General features: G+C 42.7%; 1 protein-coding gene across 16 annotated transcripts in view; it reads left to right on the top strand.

The window, feature by feature from the left end:
- PCNT (pericentrin) overlaps positions 1-20,824 on the top strand; it is a 100,660-nt gene that overhangs the window by 66,470 nt on the left and 13,366 nt on the right. For 14 of the 16 annotated variants that reach the window (XR_008577610.1, XM_054829686.1, XM_054829677.1 and 11 more), the window contains 13 exons: positions 365-535; positions 803-1,921; positions 6,022-6,549; positions 7,425-7,530; positions 7,951-8,105; positions 13,302-13,499; positions 13,764-13,937; positions 14,581-14,776; positions 15,408-15,621; positions 16,296-16,446; positions 18,097-18,813; positions 19,502-19,782; positions 20,522-20,621. Coding sequence is in view for 15 of the 16 variants with exons in the window: in XM_054829686.1 (XP_054685661.1) it covers positions 365-535; positions 803-1,921; positions 6,022-6,549; positions 7,425-7,530; positions 7,951-8,105; positions 13,302-13,499; positions 13,764-13,937; positions 14,581-14,776; positions 15,408-15,621; positions 16,296-16,446; positions 18,097-18,813; positions 19,502-19,782; positions 20,522-20,621 (4,110 nt within the window). In the remaining variant the exon portion in view is untranslated. The remainder of the gene's footprint in view (positions 1-364; positions 536-802; positions 1,922-6,021; positions 6,550-7,424; positions 7,531-7,950; positions 8,106-13,301; positions 13,500-13,763; positions 13,938-14,580; positions 14,777-15,407; positions 15,622-16,295; positions 16,447-18,096; positions 18,814-19,501; positions 19,783-20,521; positions 20,622-20,824) is intronic. The other 2 variants (XM_054829678.1, XM_054829692.1) reach the window with 1 other exon arrangement.

The raw sequence follows: 20,824 nt of genomic DNA on the forward strand, positions 1-20,824 counted from the left end.
TTTTCTAGCCCTGGCAGGTTATGAACTACAGTGTTATCATTTAGTAAACACTACAGTTTTGTGTGTGTACCTGACCTCTACAGCCATAGCAAATGTGACAAGTTAGAAAACTGGCTGGCTGTCAGTCTGGCAACTGGAGTGTTCATCTTGTACCTTGAAAGTTGAGAAATGTTTTGGCAATCTAATCCAGTGGTACAGGTCTAAACAAAAGTAGCTATTGTTGTGTTCTTGAGATCTTTAATGTTATGGTAAGGAGGAGAATGTTTAAATAAAGCCCTTAGTTCTGTTCTGCCATTAGGTTGGGAGAGAAAGTCAGTCCTTTGACTCTCATTTGACCAATGAGATTGCTATTTTTTCTGATCAGGAGGATCTAACAAAACTTCATGTGAAGCAAAATCAGGACCCAGGTGTTAGTGATTCCTCAGCTTTGTCATTCCCACAAGCTCTACTTAAAGAAAAGAATCAAGAAATCGATCACTTGAATGAGCAGGTGAAGACGCTCCAGCACAAGCTAGAGAATACTCTGGAGAATAAAGTAAGAGTGCTTACTATATGTTCATTGCTTGATTTTGAGGGAAGCAAGGTATACAGGATCTTACTGTAAATGAAATCTATTTGATAATTCTCTTAGGAAAGTAGAGAGTATTCTGAGTAGCTACCAGCTGAAGTGTGCAGTTCTTCCTGATGTTAAATGTGTGATTTAACGCCTACGTGATTCAGAAGGAAAATGTAATTTAAACTCTATGTGCAATAGCAATTCTGCCTACATACAGTAATTTTCAGACCTTACCCTTTTGCTCAGGTTGTGGAAGAGCAAAAATCTGAAATTGAAGAACTCAGATCACTTGTCGAGCACCTTCGTGGAGACCAGGAAAGGCTGCATAGGGACAAAGACGAAGAGGTAGAGCAACTCCATGGAGTAATTGAGAAGCTTCAAAAAGAGCTGGCACGATTTGGACCAGTATGTCATGAAGTTAGTGACAACCAAGATGATCTCTATCAACTTGCATTGGGAAAGCCAGTGGAAAACCTTGAGAATGAGTTGAAGAAGGGACTGGTAGATTGTCAGGGTGATACTGATCCAAACAGAAGAAACTCATTGCTACTCTCCAAAGTGAGAGAACTTCAGGAGGAACTAGAGCTTGTCTCAACTGCTAGAGAAGCTCTGCAGCAGCAACTGGAAGAGAAGGAATCGCAGTTCAAAATGGAAGTGGAAATTTTGGAGAAAAAATGCCGAAAACTACGAGAGTCATCAGAGCAGCACATTGCAGAGCTGACCTCTCTGAGAATACAGTACGATGCACTTCAGGAAGAATACGGCCTTTTCCAAACACGTTTTTCTCAGAAAGAGGTTGAAGCAAAGATGACGACTTCTCGCATTCAAGAACTTGAAGATACTGTGAGAGAAAGGGAAGCAAATATTCTAGAGAAAGATAGGCAAATGAAGACCATGGCAGATCAAAGAGAAGCTGATACAAGCAAGTTGCAGTACTTCACAAAAAAGGCAGCAGAGCTTCAAACGGAGTTAGAAAAGAGAGATGCAAGTCAGGCTCAAGATGTTTATAGTCTTCAGTTAGAAGTTTCTAGACTTGATTTCCAGGTGCAAGCACTGAATCAGAAAGAAGTAGCTTATCAGAGAGAAATCAGTGAACTGCAAGGTAGCACTACAAAACTGAAAGATCAAATTGAGGCATATGTGAAAGAGCTTGAAGCCTTACGGTTGGAAAGAAGTGAACTGATTTCACAGGTGGAGTTGTACAAGCCTAAGGAGCAACGTGATCATGAAGAGACTAACCTTGTCAAGCCGTTCTGCTGGGGAGAAGGAAAAGATGAAGCCCTTAAAGGAATGGAGGAATTGGAAGAACTGGAAGCAAATGTTGATCAGTCATTTGCAGTACTGGCTTCACCTACTGATAAACTGGTATGTGATTTGTATTTTAATATTATTGCTTGTTTTTTAAAATAATCCAATTTTATGTGTCATGTAAAGCCCTATAGTTTATCCTCTTCAGTGCTGTAAGGAAGGGTGAAGATGAATACTGTGGCATAAAAATGGCTGTGGTGAGTCAATTGAAGGGTCTGTCTATCTCTGTGTAGTTTCTCCAGCAGTGGCTAGAGGTAGATGCCTGGATGGTCTTAAGAACAGGGCGAGGATGTGTGGAAACCTAATCCAGTCAGTTTTTCTGAGCCGGGTATGATTTTGGGCATGGATCCTAAGGTGTAGGTGGCAAGGTGTTGGCAGGGGGGGAGCTGTAGGGGGGCTTCTATAAGAAAAGGCCGGGGCTGCTCCATGCTGGGCAGAGCTGGTTCCACCGCAGGACACAACTGAACCGGTCAGCCATGTGCGTGGCACCACTGAGAAAACATATTTAAGAAAGGACAAACCACTGCACAGCCAGCGAGGGGAAAAAAGTGTGAGAAAGCCCATGGAAGAGATGGTGCTGGAGCAGATATCCACACCGCAAGGAGGAAGTAGAGGAGTTTGGAATGAGGGCGTGAAATCGAGCCTGGGGTGAAATCGAGCCTGGCGGGGGGGCTGTTTCAGTGTTTGTGTCTTGCCATCCAACTCTGTTTTTAATGGCAAGAAATTAAATATGTTTTCCCCAAGTCAAGTCTGTTTTGCCGTGAGAGTAGTTAGTAGGTGATATCCCTGTCTTTATCTCCACCCGTAAGCTCTTTCCATCTTATTTTCTCCCCCTGATCAGTTGAGGATGGAGAGTGAGAGAGCGGCTGGGTGGGCAGCTGGCAGCCAGTCAAGGTCAACCCACCACGAGCTACTAGGACCATATTTGCCGTGATTTATGCCTCTCTTGGCAAACTACTTGAAAATACTTTGTCATGTATCATGTTTTTTTATGAATCCTTATTTACTGTGAGACTTTCTTGTATTTACTCTGAATCTTTTCTAGAACTATTTGCTCCAGATAACCTAATGTGAACTTTTATTAAATCACTCAGTTTTGGAAAACGGTAGGACCCAGATGACCTGTTTTTGCAGAGAGCTGTAGTTGTCTGTCATATACTAACTTACTGTCTTTTAAGGCCAGCTTACAGAGGTGATAAGTGTTAGTAAGAGAGCTTACTAACTTTTACTAACTGAAAGACTTTCTGAGTGCATAGGAAAGGATAGGAAAAAAAAGTTAGGTGTTACTTTTGTGTGGATTTTGGGAGTCCTGATTGGCAGTATGATATGGGTATAAAAATTCAACGTGGTTGACTTATACTGTACTAGTTGCCCCTTTGTAATGAGAAGGGAAGATGGCTTTTCAGCATCGGGTAGTGTTAAGGCAAAGTACAATATTTGGTTTAGAACATCAACTATCTGAGCAACATAGTGACCATGACCCTGAGAGCTGGAGAAGGGGAAAAATAACAATATTTGGGTAATTCTGTTGTTTTAGTATGGATTAGCTAAATGCCATCATAGAGAACATCTTCACTGGAAAAGAAATGTCTGCTGCTTGGAGTATCAAGACAGAAAACCCACATGACATTAAGCAGCTCTTTACTTAACCCTGAATAGTGAATGAGAGTTGGTTCAAATTATTAATACTGAAGAATCTTTGTGTAATAATGAATGTAACACAAACAAATACAGCATTCTTAGAGGAGTAAAGAAACCCCCTCGGTTATTCTTGGGTTCAAAAGTGAGAACAATGTGAAAGTTAGGGAATATATTAAAATGGAAGCTGGAGGAGCAGCTAAAAGGGTAAAGTACTTGCAGCGAGCAGTAGGCTTAAAACGTGCTAGGAGTCACCAGCTAAGATGGATGATTAACACAAAAGGATTAAGGTGATGGTCTGAAATGAAAGAGAGAATAATTATTCACTGTGTCTTACAATGTGAGAGGCTTGGAATGAAATGAAATTTGCATGGTGGCAGGTTTAAAATAAACTAAAAGACATATCTTTTCAAGCAGTGCATCATTCAGACTCTTAGCTGCTGAATCCAAGAGATCGAAAGAGTAATTTTATCTTAAAATGACTTAAATGAAGCAACTGAAGGAACAATCAACCAAAAACTCTCAAACAGAAAGATGTTGATGGTGTATGTGGCCTGGGATGTGCAGACCTTGGATTGCGGGGAGCTGGGCAGGCATGCTTGGGGAGATACCACTCTGCAAGGACCGGGCAAAGCTCTGCTGTCCACAGTGTTCCTTTGCAGAAAGCGTTCTCTAGTCCTCTTAAACCTTCCTCGGGATGATGGCAGTAAAAAGGGCAGCAAGGAGGGAAAACAGACCCTGCTTAAAGCAGTGGGTGGACCGGTTTGGGAGGGGGCTTTGGGAGGGTTCACTGCCTTGGAGCACTGAAGATGAAAAAGTGGAGGGAGCAAGGCAGCCAGACCTTCTGCCTAAGTTGTGGAGGCATTAGAAGAGAAGCTGCAGCTTGGCATGCTCAGTATATGCTCTGGAGTCTCCCTCCTGCCACAGAAGAGGCACAGCCTTTGCCATGAGCACCACTGTGCCTGCTTTTCCCTTAGCAGTGTCTGTATTCTGGGCAGCCTGGGCTAGTGGAGGGCGTCCCTGCCCGTGGCAGGGGGGTTGGAACTGGATGGGCTTTGAGATCCCTTCCAACCCAAACCATTCCATGATTCTGTTCATGGCATCAGTAAGCCCTGGAATTACAGCGAGTTGGACACTAGCCTTAGGGTTCCTTAATCACTTGGTGATGGCATGTCCTACCACACTGCATGCCTGAGGTTATAAGGATGAGGGTAAAGGTATTTTCATGATGTGGTTCAGAGATGTTCCGTTTGGATGTCAGCCTCCAGGTGGAGTGAGTAACAGGTTTAGAGGCTGAAAGACAGAAGGTTTGACTTCTGGAGTAAGCAGTGAGACTTGTTAGAGCAGTGGCTCTGCAACAGCAGCCTTCCTGTGGTGTCTATGACACACCTGGTTGTTGAAAAGAGCATTAAGGTCATAGAAAGAGAAGAATAACTTCAAGAGGCCTTGGGAAGGGAAGAAAGCTCTCTATATAGAAACGCTGACTAAATGAGAGCCCTTGTAGCAAGGTAGGCAGGGATGTACCTGCGTATTCCGTGGCACAGTATTGACATTATTCAGCTGTCTCAGCAGTTTGAAGGTGGATGTCTAGCCTTGACCTGGGCACTGACCATGCCCTCACACAAGGGGAAAGATGCTGGAAAGGTTCTGTGGCCATTCAGATATCCAAGCCCTCAGGCTGGAAAAATAACTAGGTACGTGCAAGGATCACAAGAGCCGAGGAAGATGGACACCTGTGGTGCCCACGCTAGCTGTGTTTCCCTGTTGGCCTCCGTCAGAGACGGTGGTTGGGTAGCAAGGCTTTGGTCTGACCTAGTGTCTCTGTTTTTATGGAGTCACAGTTTGAGAAATGGTCTGCAGTGTTGCTGATCAGCAGAGACCCAAGTTTGATGTTTAATGCTTGGAAAAATTAATTTAAAAAAAAAAAAAAAAAAGGAGTAGAGTATCCCTGTGGGATAAAGCATGTTGGTATGTATGGCTGCTGTGCATCTCACATGATGGGACGTGTGAATCCATGTTGCTCTTCCCTCCAGTGACTAGAAGTAGATGGTTGACAGTTTCTCCTGCGTTGAAATGGCAGGCATGGGGACCGCCTGTAGACTTCTTAACTGTTTTTTCCTGGTGCCCTGGGTCAGGAATTAAGCTTTAAGATAGTTCAGGAGATTTGTCCAGTTAGGAAAGCAACAGGTTTTATATTTATTTGAAAGTAGGAAGATTATCTACACAGCTACAAGGAATACCCTTTCTTTCCTGATTGATACAAAAGTCAGCTCTGCAGAAATACATTTGCTTATTGTACAGATTTTACTTTTTTCCTTATTGATGATATGCTTGTTAAAAAGCCTGGTTAGCTGGCACATAAAATATACTAAACTGTCAGATCATTTTTACATAAAACCTGGGAATAAAAATAGGTACGACTAGTAAATTTGAGAAGATCTTTTACAATGCATTTTTTTCAGTTTGTAAATTCATATTTAATTTCCATTAAACAATTATTTTGTGTTATTCCATTGTAGAAAAAAGATGAAGTTATGTTTGACTTGATGACTCGCAATATAAATCCAAAAACTCAGATTAATCAATCACAAGAAAATATCTTGACTCGGGAATTGGACGTGATCAACAACTCTGAAGAGGAGCAAGATTTGAGAAAGCATTGCCAGGAAACGTTGGAAATTCATCAAACTCCTGATTCTCCAAAACACAACTTGAACATAGGCAAAGACAGTTCAAAAGACTTCCAGAATTTCATTGCAGATATGGCTTCGTGGGGCTCGCCTGAGATCGTGAGAAAGCAAGATATGAGCCTGGAACTTCAACCAGAGCTTCATCTGACGCCCTTTTCAGAAGTTGAAAGCACAGATTTTGAAATGATGCACACCAGGTCATCTATGCAAGAAGATAATTCTGTGCTGCTGGGATATTCTAAGCTGTATGAAAATGGCAGTGAGGAAGCAGCAGTGGGAGTAGATAGAAAATCTCCAGCTTTCTCTGAAAGTACCTACTCTGTTGATGATGACCAAGATATGGAGAAGAAGATTTTGGTAAGTGATATTTCATGTCTGTTTTAATTCTAATTAAACAAGACCACTCAGCTCTGTCCCCCTCGGATCGTTGTTGGGCCATTGGCTCCAAGTAGTAGAAACTTACACACCGAGAGGAGTAGGTCCAGTAATGTTCTGGATGTACAATTGTTAGTTGTTAAACATTGTTTACCACAGCTTTGAATAATTGAAAACAGTCTTCCAAAACCTAAAATTGATCAATAAGCTGCTTACAGCAGGCTTTACGTCCTGCACGACTATATGCTGCTGATGTGGTGTCAATAAAAATATGGGTATTGCTCTTGTGCTCTCAGAAGATTTGTTGAGAGGACTCTTCAAATCCTGGTACTTTTGCAGTGACACTACATGGAAGTAATTGATAAATTTGTGATAACACTTCATGTGCAAGTCATTGTGTAAAACTTTTTGCTACCACAGTACTCAACTTACTGTAACAGTTTTCCACTTAGGAATATCTGTCGTTGAGCGTTAGAAGAAACTGTTTCAAAAATGGATAATAGAGGGTTTTCTTTGTAATGGAAATATTTTATATATTTGTGTCTGTATCATTTCACAGGAAGATGAAGTCTGTACTTCAGAAAATTAATCTTCGGTTGTATATTTTTATGCCTTGCTCTTGAAGGGCAATTAATTATAAATACATGTTTGTTTCTTAAGACTATTGAAAGGGAGGAAAAGAAGGAGATGGAATGGCTTCCAAAGAGCATTCATTGTGGTATTTGCCATCTCTAACAAACACTATGATCAAGTAGGCATTTGCTAAAATCTGCCCTAGTAACAAAGTTGTTATAAATGCAGAAAACTCCACAGCTGGATTCAGAAAACTAAATTAACGTGAAAAAATTATTTCCAAGCAGATGAGAGAAGCTGATAATCTAACTTTAACCCCTTCTGATTTACAAGATGATGTAAGATCAAGAGCATCTGCCATAGATGCGATGAGCGATGGATATGGCAGCAGTAAGTTGAACTTTGTAGACTCCTTTCACCTTTTGTTAACTTCAGTATAAAAATATTAAAACGTTTCCTCTTTTTGCTATTTTCTTTTACTGTAGGTCTTTTATTTGAAAGCTATGCTTTGTCAGGTGGTTCTTTGTTTAGAAAGGCTTGTATACTTGTGCTAGCATCTTTACATACTGAAAAGGAGACATGGGGTTTTAGCGAGTCCTGACTTAACTACAACACTTTCTCTGGTGCTAAAGGCAACTTACAACTTTTTTACTTGTTCAAGTTAGTTGAGATGTCAACCAACTAACTTCAGCTGACCCTGCATTCACACTAACAGAACAACTCACGGTTATTTTGCAAGCGGCTATGCTGGTTTCATGTTCTCTTCATCTTTGTAACGCTTGTGGGGGCGGGGGCTGTCTGTTTTTTCAGATACCGGCTCAAATTTGGCAGCTAAACTAAAGCAGGAGCTACAAACATCAGACCACCTAGATCCTAGTTTCACGGCTTATCTGCGGTACCGTGGAATGCTTCCAGATATTATGGAATCAATGAGAGAAAAGGAAATACTTTCACCACAGCTGAAGGTAATATATGATTAATCTAAGCATATCAGCAAATTAAAACTGAAATGTGAATATAAAATAGAGATAGCTGCTATCTTTACATGTAAACTGTTCTGTAATAGTTTAAACTTCAAGTTGATCATGGTTCTTGAGTAATTTTTGCATCTTTCATGTGACAAATTTACTGACATTTGTTGTACTTGTTAGAATTGAAAAAGTTTTGCTAGGACAGCACTGGTGATGTTCCAGCATGTGGTGGTACTGATCGATCTGATCCATGGGTTTGTCTTGGAGGCTTTACAGAAAGCTGTTTCATAAATAAGCATAGCTAGCTGGCATCCTGCTCCCCTGCCTATTTCAGTCATTCTAATATGGTGGAGAGCTGTGGAAACACCACGGCAAGGTGCAGAGGATTCTTTCAGAGTCAGTTCAAGGAGCGTGAAGAATATACAGAAGACTGAGCAGTGGTTGCTTACTGCAGTCAGTAAGGCAAGTTTAAGAAAGCATACGCCTGGGACTGTGGTTTGGTGCTGCAGCTGAACAAACTCTCAGCCATTCCAGGAATTCCAGCTGGTGAAAGGGAGAAATTCCCCAAATCATAGCATCTGTGGGGCTGGTGAGAAGTATGTGGGTAAGGGCAGTCGGCTACAGGGAGCCCAAATACTTGAAGAAACTTGAGTAATAAGAAACTAGAAGAAATACACTTCCTAGAAAGTGAATGCTGCCTCCTAAAATGTTTAGCAGATTCTTTCAGCTTGCGCAGCAAAATGAAGGAAGATCTGTGCAATGAAGGAAGGCTGTGCAAGGGGAATGTAAGCCTGAATTTGAACTCAAGCTGACTGGCACAAGTAACTCACAAGATAAAGGTGAGCCCTGCAGATTGTCATCCGCTCCTACTGTTCCATGTAGGGTCTAACGATGCTGTAACAAGGCAACTTGGAACCATCAAAAGAGATTATATGTCCCTCGGATCAATGTTAAAAGGATTGGGAGCACAGATGGTGGTCTCCCCTGTCCTCCCAGTGCAAGGAAGGGGTCCAGGATGGAGGACACGAACAGGTGAACGCCTGGCTATGTAGCTGGTGCTGTACTGAAGGTTTTAGTTTCTGTGATCATGGATCTACCTTTGAGGAGCCGGGTCTGTTGGGAGCTGATGGGTTTCGCCCAAATGGGACAAGAGTGTCTTCAGCAATAAGCTGGCCAAACCTATAAGGAGAGCTTTAAATTAGACTTAGCAGGAGAAGAGGACGGATTTTGAGCTTCAGAGAAGAGTCAGGGGCTGCTGATGTGTTAGGAACGAACAGGGAAACACCCATGAAATGCCTCAAAGAAACTGGGGCTTGTTCCTCCAAAAAGGTAACACAGTCGACAGCCCAAGTGAAGAGCCTCTGCACCGATGCACATAGCATGGGTAACAAACAGGAGGAGCTGGAAGTCACTGTGCAGCTAGAAAGCTACGATCTCGTTGCTATCACTGAAACTTGGTGGGACAAATCACACGATTGGAGCGGTGCGATCAATGGCTATAAACTGTTCAGAAGAGACAGGCAAGGAAGGAGACATAGCGGGGCTTTTCTCTGTGTAAAAACAAACAAACAAACCAGGATTGATTGTACAGATCTGTCTTTTTGTAAAACAGAGTAGAGTCAGGACCCTGAATTTTAGGAGAGCAAGCTTTCAGTTGTTTAAGGAATTCGTGGATGGGACTCCCTGGGAATCTGCCTTCAGGGATAAAGGAGCAGAACAGAGCTGGCAGCTCTTTAAGGACACCTTTCTTAGAGCACCAGAGCTTTTGATTCCCATCTGTAAGAAATCAGGCAAGGAAGGCAGTAGCCAAGCATGACCCCTGGTCAAACTAAAATGTGAGAAGGAAATGCACAGGAAGTGGAACTAGGGATATGTGACCTGGGAAGAATATAGGGATGCTGCCTGGAAGTGTAGGGATGGGATCAGGAAAGCTAAGGCACAGTTGGAGGGGAATTTGGCAAGGAATGTGAGGAGGAATAAGAAGGGCTTCAACAAGTACATTGGACAGAAGAGGAAGATTAAAGACAATTTGTATGTACACACACGTGATAAATAAGACAGGAGAACTAGTGACAACTGACAAGGCTGAGGTACTCAACAACTTTTTTTTGCCGAGTTTTCACTGGCAATCACTCTTCTCACATCTTAAGTCCTTGAACCTCAAGGCAGGGACTGGGCAAATGAAGTCCCTCCCATCGTAAGTGTCCTGGTTTCAGCTGGGATAGAGTTAATTTTCTTCCTAGCAGGTGGTACAGTGCTGTGTTTTGCATTTAGGATGAGAATAATGTTGATAACGCACTGATGTTTTAGTTGCTGCCAAGCAGTCAAGGAGTCAAGCTTCTTATACCGGCCTGTCAACAAGAAGCCAGGGGACACCCAAGAAGCTGGGAGGGGGATACAGCCAGGGCAGCTGGCCCAAACGGGCCAAAAGGATATTCCATGCCGTATGACATCATGCTCAGTATATAACTAAGGAGGCTGGCTGGGAGGCAGGGTAGCTTGGGAACTAACTGAGCATCGGCTTCAGGTGGTGAGAAATTGTGCTGTTCATCACTTGTTTTGTATTATTATTATTATTATTTTCTTCTTCTTTTTTCTTCTTCTTCCTTTTCTGTCCTATCTGTTTCTTTATCTCAACCCATGAGTTTTACTTTTTTTTTTTTTTTTTTTCAATTCTCTCCCCCATCCCACTGGAGGGGGGAGTGAGCAAACGGCTATGTGGTTGTTTTAGTGGCCGGCCAGGTTAAACCATGATGGTAAGAGATGATGATTAGATACGGTCAACATGGCTTTACCAAGGGCAAATTGTGCCTGACTTCAACGATGTGTCTGGGGCCTTCAATGATGGAGTCACTGTGTTGGTGGACAAGGGAAGAGCAAGTGATGTCATTTACCTGGACTTCTGTAAGGCCTGTGATATAGTCCCCCACAATATTCTTGCCTCTAAATTGGAGAGAGATGGATTTGATGGATGGACTGTTGGATGGATAAGGAATTGGCTGGATGGCTACATCCAAAGGGTTACAATCAACAGCTCAATGTCCAAGTGGAAACTAGTAATGAGTGTAATGAGTGTTCCTTAGGGGTCTGTCCTGGGATCAATACCATTTAATATCTTCATTAATGGCATTGACAGTGGGATCGAGTGCACTCTCAGCAAGTTTGTGGATAAAACCAAACTGAGTGGTGCAGTTGATTCACTTGAGGGAGGGGATGCCATCCAGAAGGACCTGGACAGGCTGGAGGAGAGGGCCCACATGAACCTCATGAGGTTCAACAAGGCCAAGTGCAAAGTGCTGCACATGGGTTGGGGCAACCCCCAGTATCAGTACAGGCTGAAGGATGAAGAGATTGAGCAGCCCTGAGGAGAAGGACTTGGGGGTATGGGTGGATGAAAAATAGAACATGAGCTGGCAATGTGCGCTTGCAGCCCAGAAAGCCAACCGTGTCCTGGGCTGCATCCCCAGCAGCGTGACCAGCAGGTCGAGGGAGGGGATTCTGCCCCTCTACTCGGCTCTGGTGAGACCCCCCTGCAGTACTGCGTCCAGCTCTGGGGTCCCCAGCACAAGAAGGACATGGAGCTGTTGGAGTGAGTCCAGAGGAGGCCACGGAGATGATGGGAGGGCTGGAGCACCTCTGCTCTGGAGACCTCAGGCTGAGAGAGTTGGGGTTGTTCAGCCTGGAGAAGAGAAGGCTGCGGGGAGACCTTAGAGCCCCTTCCAGTCCCTACAGGGGCTCCAGGAAAGCTGGAGAGAGGCTGGTGACAAGGCCAGGGAGTGACAGGCCAAGGGGAATGGCCTGAAGCTGCAGGAGGGGAGATGGAGATGGGATGTGAGGCAGAAATTCTTGCCTGTGAGGGTGGGGAGGCCCTGGCCCAGGTTGCCCAGAGAAGCTGTGGCTGCCCCTGGCTCCCTGGCAGTGTTGAAGGCCAGGTTGGATGGGGCTTTGGGCAACCTGGGCTAATGAAAATGTCCCCATGCCTGTGGCAGGAGGTTGGACTAGGCGATCTTGAAAGGTCCTTTCCAACCCAATTCATTCTATGATTCTGAATCTAAAAAAATTAATAATTCTGAAAGAGCCTAGTTTCATAGACTTCATGGAAGAGATGTATTTTATTTTATCTTAAGAAACAGAGAATTTTTTTATTTAGTTTCTTTCAAGGATCTAGACTTTAGTGGCTGTAAGATCTGAGTGCATACTCCAGTACTGAATGTTGTTTGAACAGTGTGCTGCTCTCGTTAATATTTACTAAAGGTTTTCATCATTTCGTGTTAGTTCTTGAAGTACTCACTATTTTGATTCCCGTGTCAGAAAAGCAACTCCAGTTGCTTCAAAAGTGAAGTTGTTCAAAAATGGCAAAGAAAGAACATCAAGAGTGAAAGAAAAGTACTCCGTATTGTTGTTGTTAAAGTGAGTAGCAATGAGAAACAGCTCCCCGTCGAGTTTGGGATATTTTCTTTATGAGATGTAGATAGAAAAGGACCGCAATCTCCAGCGACCTTCCTTCAAAAGAGACCAGGAAACATCTGTGCGTGATGTAATAGTTTTTGAACAGGGAATTTATTTAAAAGAGATTATTTTGCCTGACAATGTTAGAGGAAACAATTTCCACTGTGTAAATTATTGACTGATTATTTTGGGAGATATTCTTTGTACATAATCTGCTCAATTAAGCCAAGGTTGTCTAAATATGTAATTCAGGTTTCTGACATCACTGGGGTTTAGTAGCGTGGCTTCAGACTTGTTAGAATTTAATCTATTCCCAAGAAAGTTAGCTAAATAATTCAGAAACAACAAAGATCAAGTACAGTCCTTTGAGTTAATTGCATATCGGCACGTTGATAAGCACAGCAGTAAGATGTGTGGGCCGAGGCTGCCATTTGTACTTTCACGGTGTGAATATTTAAGAATACGGTGGGCTAGTCTTAAATATTTGGCCTCGGTTGTTAAGAGATAAAAATTCTTGGGTAACTGTTGGCTCACTCTATATGTGTGTGTGTATACGTGTATTCTTAGTTGATTTTGCATGCCCAGTCGCAGGGCAGAGCTGCGTGCCTTTATCTGTATCACAGCCTCGGCCAGCTGCCTTATTTGTGTTGTCTAGTGCCCATCTGGCTCTTGCGCTGTCAGGATGCTGATGCCTCTTTCCTAATATACGTGTTGGGCTTTTTTTTTTTTTTTTCTTCTCAGACTGTGCTGAAGATGGTATACGAGGAAAGCCGCAAAATATTGGCTTTGTCAGAACATCCCTTTGGTTTTAGGGAGCTGAAAAATGTTCATCAGACCAGAGCGGCGATGGAGGGATGGAAGAAGGAGGGCTTAGCCTTGCTGGATGCTATACAGTCACTGAAAGATTACCTGAGCAAGGTGGCAGATAGAGGAGACAAGGTATGACAATAAAAACATTCTTTAAAGCCACGTAACCAGTATTTCATACATACAGAACTGTATATTGTTATGTAGTTAGTATATATGTATGTGTATGAGGAGCAAGGGGCTCTGGCCTTTCTGAGATTTGAATGTGCCTCTTTAAACACCTTTGGTCTGCTTAAATTAACAGATAGGTATACCCGTACACAGTAATGCTATGAAAGTGCATTAGAGATTGAGAGAGATGCCATTTTAAAGAAAACAAATAATATTTTTTACCAGGAACATTGCAGTGTTGCTGCTGACTGGAGAGGAGAACTTCTGCAGGCGGTACAGAGCGTGTTTGAGAAGGAGAGAAACGTGTTGCAAATTGACTTGAAGTCTCACTTCTCCAATCCTGGGTCTGGTGACGAAGGTTCATTAGTGGAAAAACTGGAGTATATCATGAAACAACAAGTAGGAAAACCTCTTACAGTGTTATGCTTGTAAATCACTACTACTATTCCCCTGTATTTTTTTAAGGTTTTTGCAGTTTTATTACTTCTATTGTTAAATCTTACCTTGTGCACTAATCCAGATTGTGTGGGATCAGTAGGCTTTTATAGTCTACATTTTGGCACCATTTTTCTCAAAATTTGTATATTGTGTTACAAAGCCTATTATTTTAACTGGCCTCCAGAAAAAATAGTGACCTGGAGATTGTGATAGAGAAAAGGAAATATTTGATAAAAAGGGAAGGAGGGGAAGATTTTCATCTAGAGCTTCGCAGCCTTCTCTTGCACAGGGTATATATTGAGCTGACTCTGAATCCATTTGACATTTTTTGCTGATAATACTTAGCTTTTAGGTTCAAACCAGATGGTTTGTCATAACAATGATGTATAAGCTATTATTAATAATTATTACTCTATATGGAATCTAGTGAAGTGGAGTTTTTCTTTTTTACTTAACGCTAACATTTTGCATTAATATGAAGTGCAAACTTTGTCGTTTGAAGTTGCCTCCGTATAAAACTTGTACTGCAAGGGCTTCTCTAGGGTTTCTCTTTGTCAAAAATATGGGAATGGCCTTGTAGATTTAATAGTTGGTTCGTTTTCAGGAGGAACAGAGGCAGATGGTTGTAGAGCACCTTTTCTCCTCGGACCGGAATAGCCTGCTCTCTGAAATACAGGACCTCCGAGCTCAGCTGCGCATGACGCATCTTCAGAACCAGGAGAAGCTACAGCAGTTACAGGAAACCCTTACCAATGTGGAAGATCATGGGAGCAAACAAGAACACCACCTTCGGAGGAAAGGTAGTAATCACCAAGTTCTTGTTACCTAGTCTGCTATGTCAGTTCTTTCCTTTTTTGCCTAGAAGATAAAAGGCAAAAACGGATTGTTTTGCAAAGAAGCAGATGCTGTACAAATCCTTCAGTTTTACTCATGCACTCAGGTTTCCTACGATTTTAGCAGAAGAAGGAATTCTTCTTTCTAATATTAGTAGTTAAGAAAAAGCAGTGAAAAGCAAAGAGAAACTTTTAAATAACCCGAAGCAACAGAACTGAAGGGTGACTCTGGTAAATAGTGTGTACATGTCAAAAAGCCATCAGGGATCATAAACCAGCCTTGTTGGTTTTCAGGAAGTTCTTTATATACGTGTTTGCTAGTAAATGGATGGGTGTGCTTAACAATGTTTAGAATCCAGTAGTAACAGGCTACTTGCAGTAGCTGTCATAGTCTTGCCCAGCTTTCATGTTCTTCTCCCTCTGCCTGGTCCACTAGCAACAGAGCTGTAGCGTGTACGTGTGTCTGCCGGTTCACCTCATGTTTGAAAATAAATGAATGCTCCAGACAAGAACACTTTAATACAGCTGAACCAGTGTAACTCATAACATTGCCAAGTTCTCTGTAATACAAATCACTGTTAATGTTTTCTTATCCTAGTTGAATTATTAGAATATAAGCTTCAGCAGGAAAAATCTATCGTAAGCGACTTGCACGGCACCCTGTCTGAGGAGCAGAAGAGAGCCTCCGAAACATGTGATCTCTTGAATCAAGAAAAAGCAGCCCTGAAATCAGAGCTTTATGAAAATAAGCAAGAGAATGAAAGGCTGCAGAAATCCCTAGAAGAGCTTCAGAGAGAAATAAACCAGTTACGGTGAGAAGTAGATTTATTCGTTTATTTTATTCATCAACAGAGCTTTATACTCACTGGATCCACAAATGGTCTCGTTCTTGGAAACACAAGGAGGAAAGCTAACCTCTCTCACTTTTCATGGATACGTTCATTTTTCTTTACCAACTGCTTAAATTTATTTATTCTTCAATTCAAATTTGCATATTTACCTTTTCTGTAGCCTTGACTGAGAAGGTTGTGCAAACAAGTGCATGTTGAAGGGGTGAATTAAAAGGGAAGGGACTAGCTCTCTGTAGCCCTGACGTTCCGCACTCCTGCAGCTTCTGTCTTAGTCTTTTGGTTGGTACTTCAGTTTGCCTGTCATCTGGTGTATGGTTTTTTTCTCTGCCCACTTATTCCCAGTGTATGCCAATGTTTTCCTCTCACAGGAAAACAGTTTTGCTCTGCCAGGATAGACAACTTCTCTCTATCTCCTAATTGTTACTAAATAGAGGAATTGAGCTTTGCTTGCAGGGAGGTAAATGTTTTCAGGTGCTAAATAGCTGTGACTTGAAAACTGACCCTCTTGAGAAAGAGCAGAGGCCATCTTAAAGAAACAAATCAATAGACCAACTCACAAACAGTAACCCAAAGTGTCTTGCTTGTGTCTGGTGAAGGATGTTCTGAACATAGAAGTGTCATTTTGAACTTTGCAGTTTTGAATTGGAAAAAAAAGAAAAGGATTTGACAGCTGCACTTGAAGACGTGCAGACTGAGCACCTGAAGGAAACAGAGCTGCGAGGTTTGTTTGAGGAACAACAGCTTCAGCATAAGAAAGCAGAAGATGAAAAGACAAAGGCCTTGGAGGTAATGCCCCGCATCTCCATGCTTCAGTTCCACTCCCTTGGTGCATGAAGTTAACAGGTTATTTCTGCAGTCTTTCACATCCAGTGACTTTTGTGTAATAACTTTAAAAAAAATCCCCAAACTTATACTGAAGGTACATAGCGTTTATTTTGTTTTCACAGAATTAAAGCTTTCAGCTACCATCCTTAATTGCACATGCGGAAGTAAGCAAAAGTTGTATGCTTCCCACCCCCCAGTATCTTCTTATTGTTTTCGGAGCCTTACGCTTTCGCATTCCTGGGACCAGTTTTGTACTGACCCTTGCTCTACAGGGAGAGCCAGACTCTACGTTTGTGTAACTGCACTCTTTATTCCAGAGCAAACGTGCTATGAGGATGTGATGTGTATGATCAACTCAGATGATAAAGAAAACCACCCAGTGATACATTTGCTTGGCAGAGAGTAACTGGAGCCTTTCCAATGTAACATGTATTTTTGGAGGTTAACCAAAGACTTTTTTCGTTCCCTTTCCTCTGAATTGAAGAGAAAACAAATGAACAGCTTTCTCTCTGATACTGTGATAGCAATGACTCAGTTCTTGTAAAAGGCCTACAGTGACTGGAAAAGGAAGAAGATTTAACATAAACCTTTGATTGTGGTTTTTAAGTTTAAAAAAACTCTACTAGATAACTCCAAAACAATGCTAGTTAAATGCCCTAAGTGAGGAAACACAATTCTGCCTCTCCTTCCTCGTAGTTTGGCCTCTCACATCAGCTTTCCCGTAGATGGTTAGGTTTGTGGGTGATTGTTGGGATTTTGGTTACTACTTGCACGGTGGGACGTGGTGCTAACATCCCCCATCTTGTACACAGACAGCTCTTGCAGGGACGGCCGGGACCATCTTAGCCAAGGCAGAGAGAGAAGTGCATGGCCCAGGTGGACTGCACAATAGATTGAACCATTCGTGGTTCACATTGCTGTGGTCTTGCATTCCCAAATCCTCCCTTGCATTCCTAAATCCTCCTTTGAAGTCCTACTAGGGAAAGCTGACGCCCTTCCTGTCTGACCTGGCTTTCTACAAGAGCAGAGGTGGTGCTGGCTGGGGGCAGGCAGAGCCCCCTGCTAGGAGGAGCAGTGCAACCTCTGACTGGGAGCACCTTGGGGCTGCCCCTGCAGCTGCTCTGTTCCTTTGGCTGGCTCCCAAAATGGACCTAGGGAGGGATTGTTTTTATCAGTCTGCACCATGTGCTTTAAACAGATGACTTTAAAATCCAGAGGTTTTACATCTACTCTCACTGCTTAGATTTTTGGTTCTTTTTAAATCAACATGGATTGTTTCTGCTTCAGGTGACACCTGTTAAGGTGATTGAGTGATGTAAAGAATAGTGAGTTCCTTTTGAGGGTCTTCCTAATTGAAGAAAAAATAACATACTGGAAGATATTTTAGCATGACGATCTTTGGTTTTGTTACTTGGAGCCATGTTGCTAACAAGCATGCTTCTGGCACTAGTAATTAGAAAATTAAACTTTGTAACTTTAACTTAAACTTTTTAATACCTGAACTACTCTAGTTCAGCCTTGAATTTCTTCCTGGATAAAACAGGAGGTTGAAAATTGCCCAGTGCCAGCCTGCCCCACAAGCGTTAACGTGCGCTTCCCCCTTTCAAACAGGAGCTGCAGGCCGCCTTGGAGCTGCAGTCGGTGCAGAACAGCCAGCTGGCCGTATCCTTAGAGCACGAGCAAACGATAACAGATAATCTCCGCAAGGAACTCCAGATCGAGCACTCCCGTTGTGAAGCGTTGCTGTCCCAGGAACAGGCCAAACTGTTGGAGCTACAGAGAAGTTTGGATGCTGAGAAAAATCGTTCGTTGGAGCTCCTGAATTCCTTGAATCACGAACGCGTTTTGACTGAACAGTTGAGCATGAGAATGAAAGAAGGTGCTTCTTGTCAGCACAGGGAGTCGCTGCTGGAACAAGCCTTTGTTCGAGAGCTGCAGGCCCAGCTGGAAGAAGAGAGGTCCCGAACTATGGAGCTAGCTGCTGTTATTGAGAAAACACACCAGAAAGCCATTCGTTCCAAAAGGCAGCTTGAGGCTGAGGTCCAGATGTGCTGTGAAGAAACCCAGAAGGAGAGAGAGGTCAGCGGCAAATTGCGAGCGATGCTGGAGTCTCTTCAGGGTCAAAAGCAAGAGGTGAGCCATTCCTTAGAGGCCCAGAAGGAAAGGGAGGCGAAGCTGAAAGCTGACTGGGAACAACCGCAGTCGCCCTTCAAGACAATGAAGGAGCAAGATAAAAACAAGAAAGAGGAGAGAGAGAGAGAGCGAAGGCAGCAGCAACCAACAGAGCTGGAGAAACAGAAGGACTGGCAGAGGGATCAAGAGAGGCTGGTGAGAATGCCATACATTGAAATAGCCACAAACTGGAATAAACCCTGTGGGTTGTGTTCTTTAATTGAAACATTTCCTTCCCTGAGACAAAGCGTTCTGAAGAATGCATTAGATGAGCTCTTCCTGCATTTCTCAAATGCAGCTGTTTTCAGGGGGTTGTGTCTTGGTTTATCATTGCCAGAACCTGACCCAGTCTTTATGTCTTTGCCTATGCTGGGAATTGCTGGGTGTTACCAGGCGGAGAAGAGTATGGCTTAAACACAGACCAGAACCGCACTAGGGTTCATGTCATTGCCCTTATTTTGAGCTAGGCTCCTAATTATGGTTTGCAACAGTTTCGATTTCACCCTTCTTGTTTCTCAGCTCCCTCATGTTCATTAGAGGAGGAGGGAGGCTTTTCAGGCTCTTTGGAGACTTGTCTGTCACCACATCTGGAAATGGATGGAGAAATTGCCTGCCCCAGAGTCATTCCAGGGCTTCCCAGTGGCCCTGAAGTTGCTATAAGCCTCCCCATCAGTGGTCTGTGAGATAAGGAACATGGGTGTGCTAGTTAGGTGCAATGCTTTTATTTGCAGTCTGTGTGCATGCATATAAAAAAAACCAACCCCCAAAACCACTTACATGTGAGTATGTATATGTCTGTAGACGTATAAGATGCAATTAACTACTGCTTATTCTGTTGAAATAGCAACACTTGGAACAGCAACACCAGAGGGATGAACAAAGAATTAAAGAGCTGCAGGAAATACTGGCAATATTAGAAAAAAGAGAAAGAAGTCTCCCATCTCCAAACCGTCAGCAAGGACTGTTGTGTACCTTAAACAAAGATCGAAATGCCAAACAGGCCACGGCAAAAGAAACTGAAAAATCGCATTTGCAGCAGCAGCAACAACACCTAGAGAAGATAAGACAGCAGTTGCTTTTTGTAGCCGTGCACCTCAATGAGTTCATATATAAAACCGTAGATAAGTGAGTAGTTGTTCATTAAATAGCAGTTTTCTTTCCATCCTGCTTCTGAACTTGTGTGGGTTGTAGCTGAGAGCCCTGTGCTGAAGGGAGCGAGTAGTCTATCTGCTTACAAGAGTCAACCTTGTGTGAAGCTGCGGTTTTGTGGTGCAGCAGACTGGTTATTGTCATCCTGCTGCAGCCGTTCCCACTAGAAGCTGGTGTGCCTGCGTTTGCTCTAGCTCTGTGAAGTGGCCCTGCTTAAAAAGAACAATTCCAAAGAAAACCTATTGGAAAGAGTCATTTGTAGTTTAGCGACTGCAGCAGTCTAATTAGAGAACAATCAAAAAACCAGGTTAATCAACACATCTGCAAGTTTAGAATGGGAAACGCCGGTGAGCGTGGCAGGGCAAAGCTAGGGGTCAGGAATGACTGGCCAAGTAGCAGTAATTCTGATTTCCTTGGCAGCAGAGTGAAACACTAGTGATGTTTTGCTGCAGCCTGAATTTGCATGGTAGAATTTCAGACTGGTGTAAGGTACAGACTTCTGAATAAATCCTATGTGGCATTATTTAGAAATTTGACTCTTAAAAATTAACAAAACTTGCTAATTTCTCTGTGTATTCATCGTATTTTGTGCAGTGAATAGTGCATAAGTACAGCCTCTAAACTGAAAGGTCATCCAGTGGGGAGGAGGAATCAAATGTATGATAACATTACTACGAATCACCCTGGTACTGAAAAAAGTATTTCTGTTTAACAGAACAGTTAACGATTGGTCTGCATCAAATGATGAAGCTGTAGCCTCCTTACTACAGACATTAAAGGAACTAAAATCAGATTTATTGTCTCCTACATCTCAGGTAAGGAAAACAGCATGTATTTGTTATTATCAGTAAGTAGTTCTGTATTCCTTGGGTTGCAGTACACATGTAAGTTGATTGATTGATTGATTATTTCCCCCCCCCTTCCTTTTTTGGTAAAACATTCTGAGGAAAATTGTGTTTTGCCTTGAGGATGAAAAAAAGATGTATTCTTACACTCACACTGTCATTATATTAACGTA

This window comes from Grus americana, chromosome 6 (genome assembly GCF_028858705.1).
Source record: "Grus americana isolate bGruAme1 chromosome 6, bGruAme1.mat, whole genome shotgun sequence".
In the NCBI taxonomy this organism is placed as follows: domain Eukaryota; kingdom Metazoa; phylum Chordata; class Aves; order Gruiformes; family Gruidae; genus Grus; species Grus americana.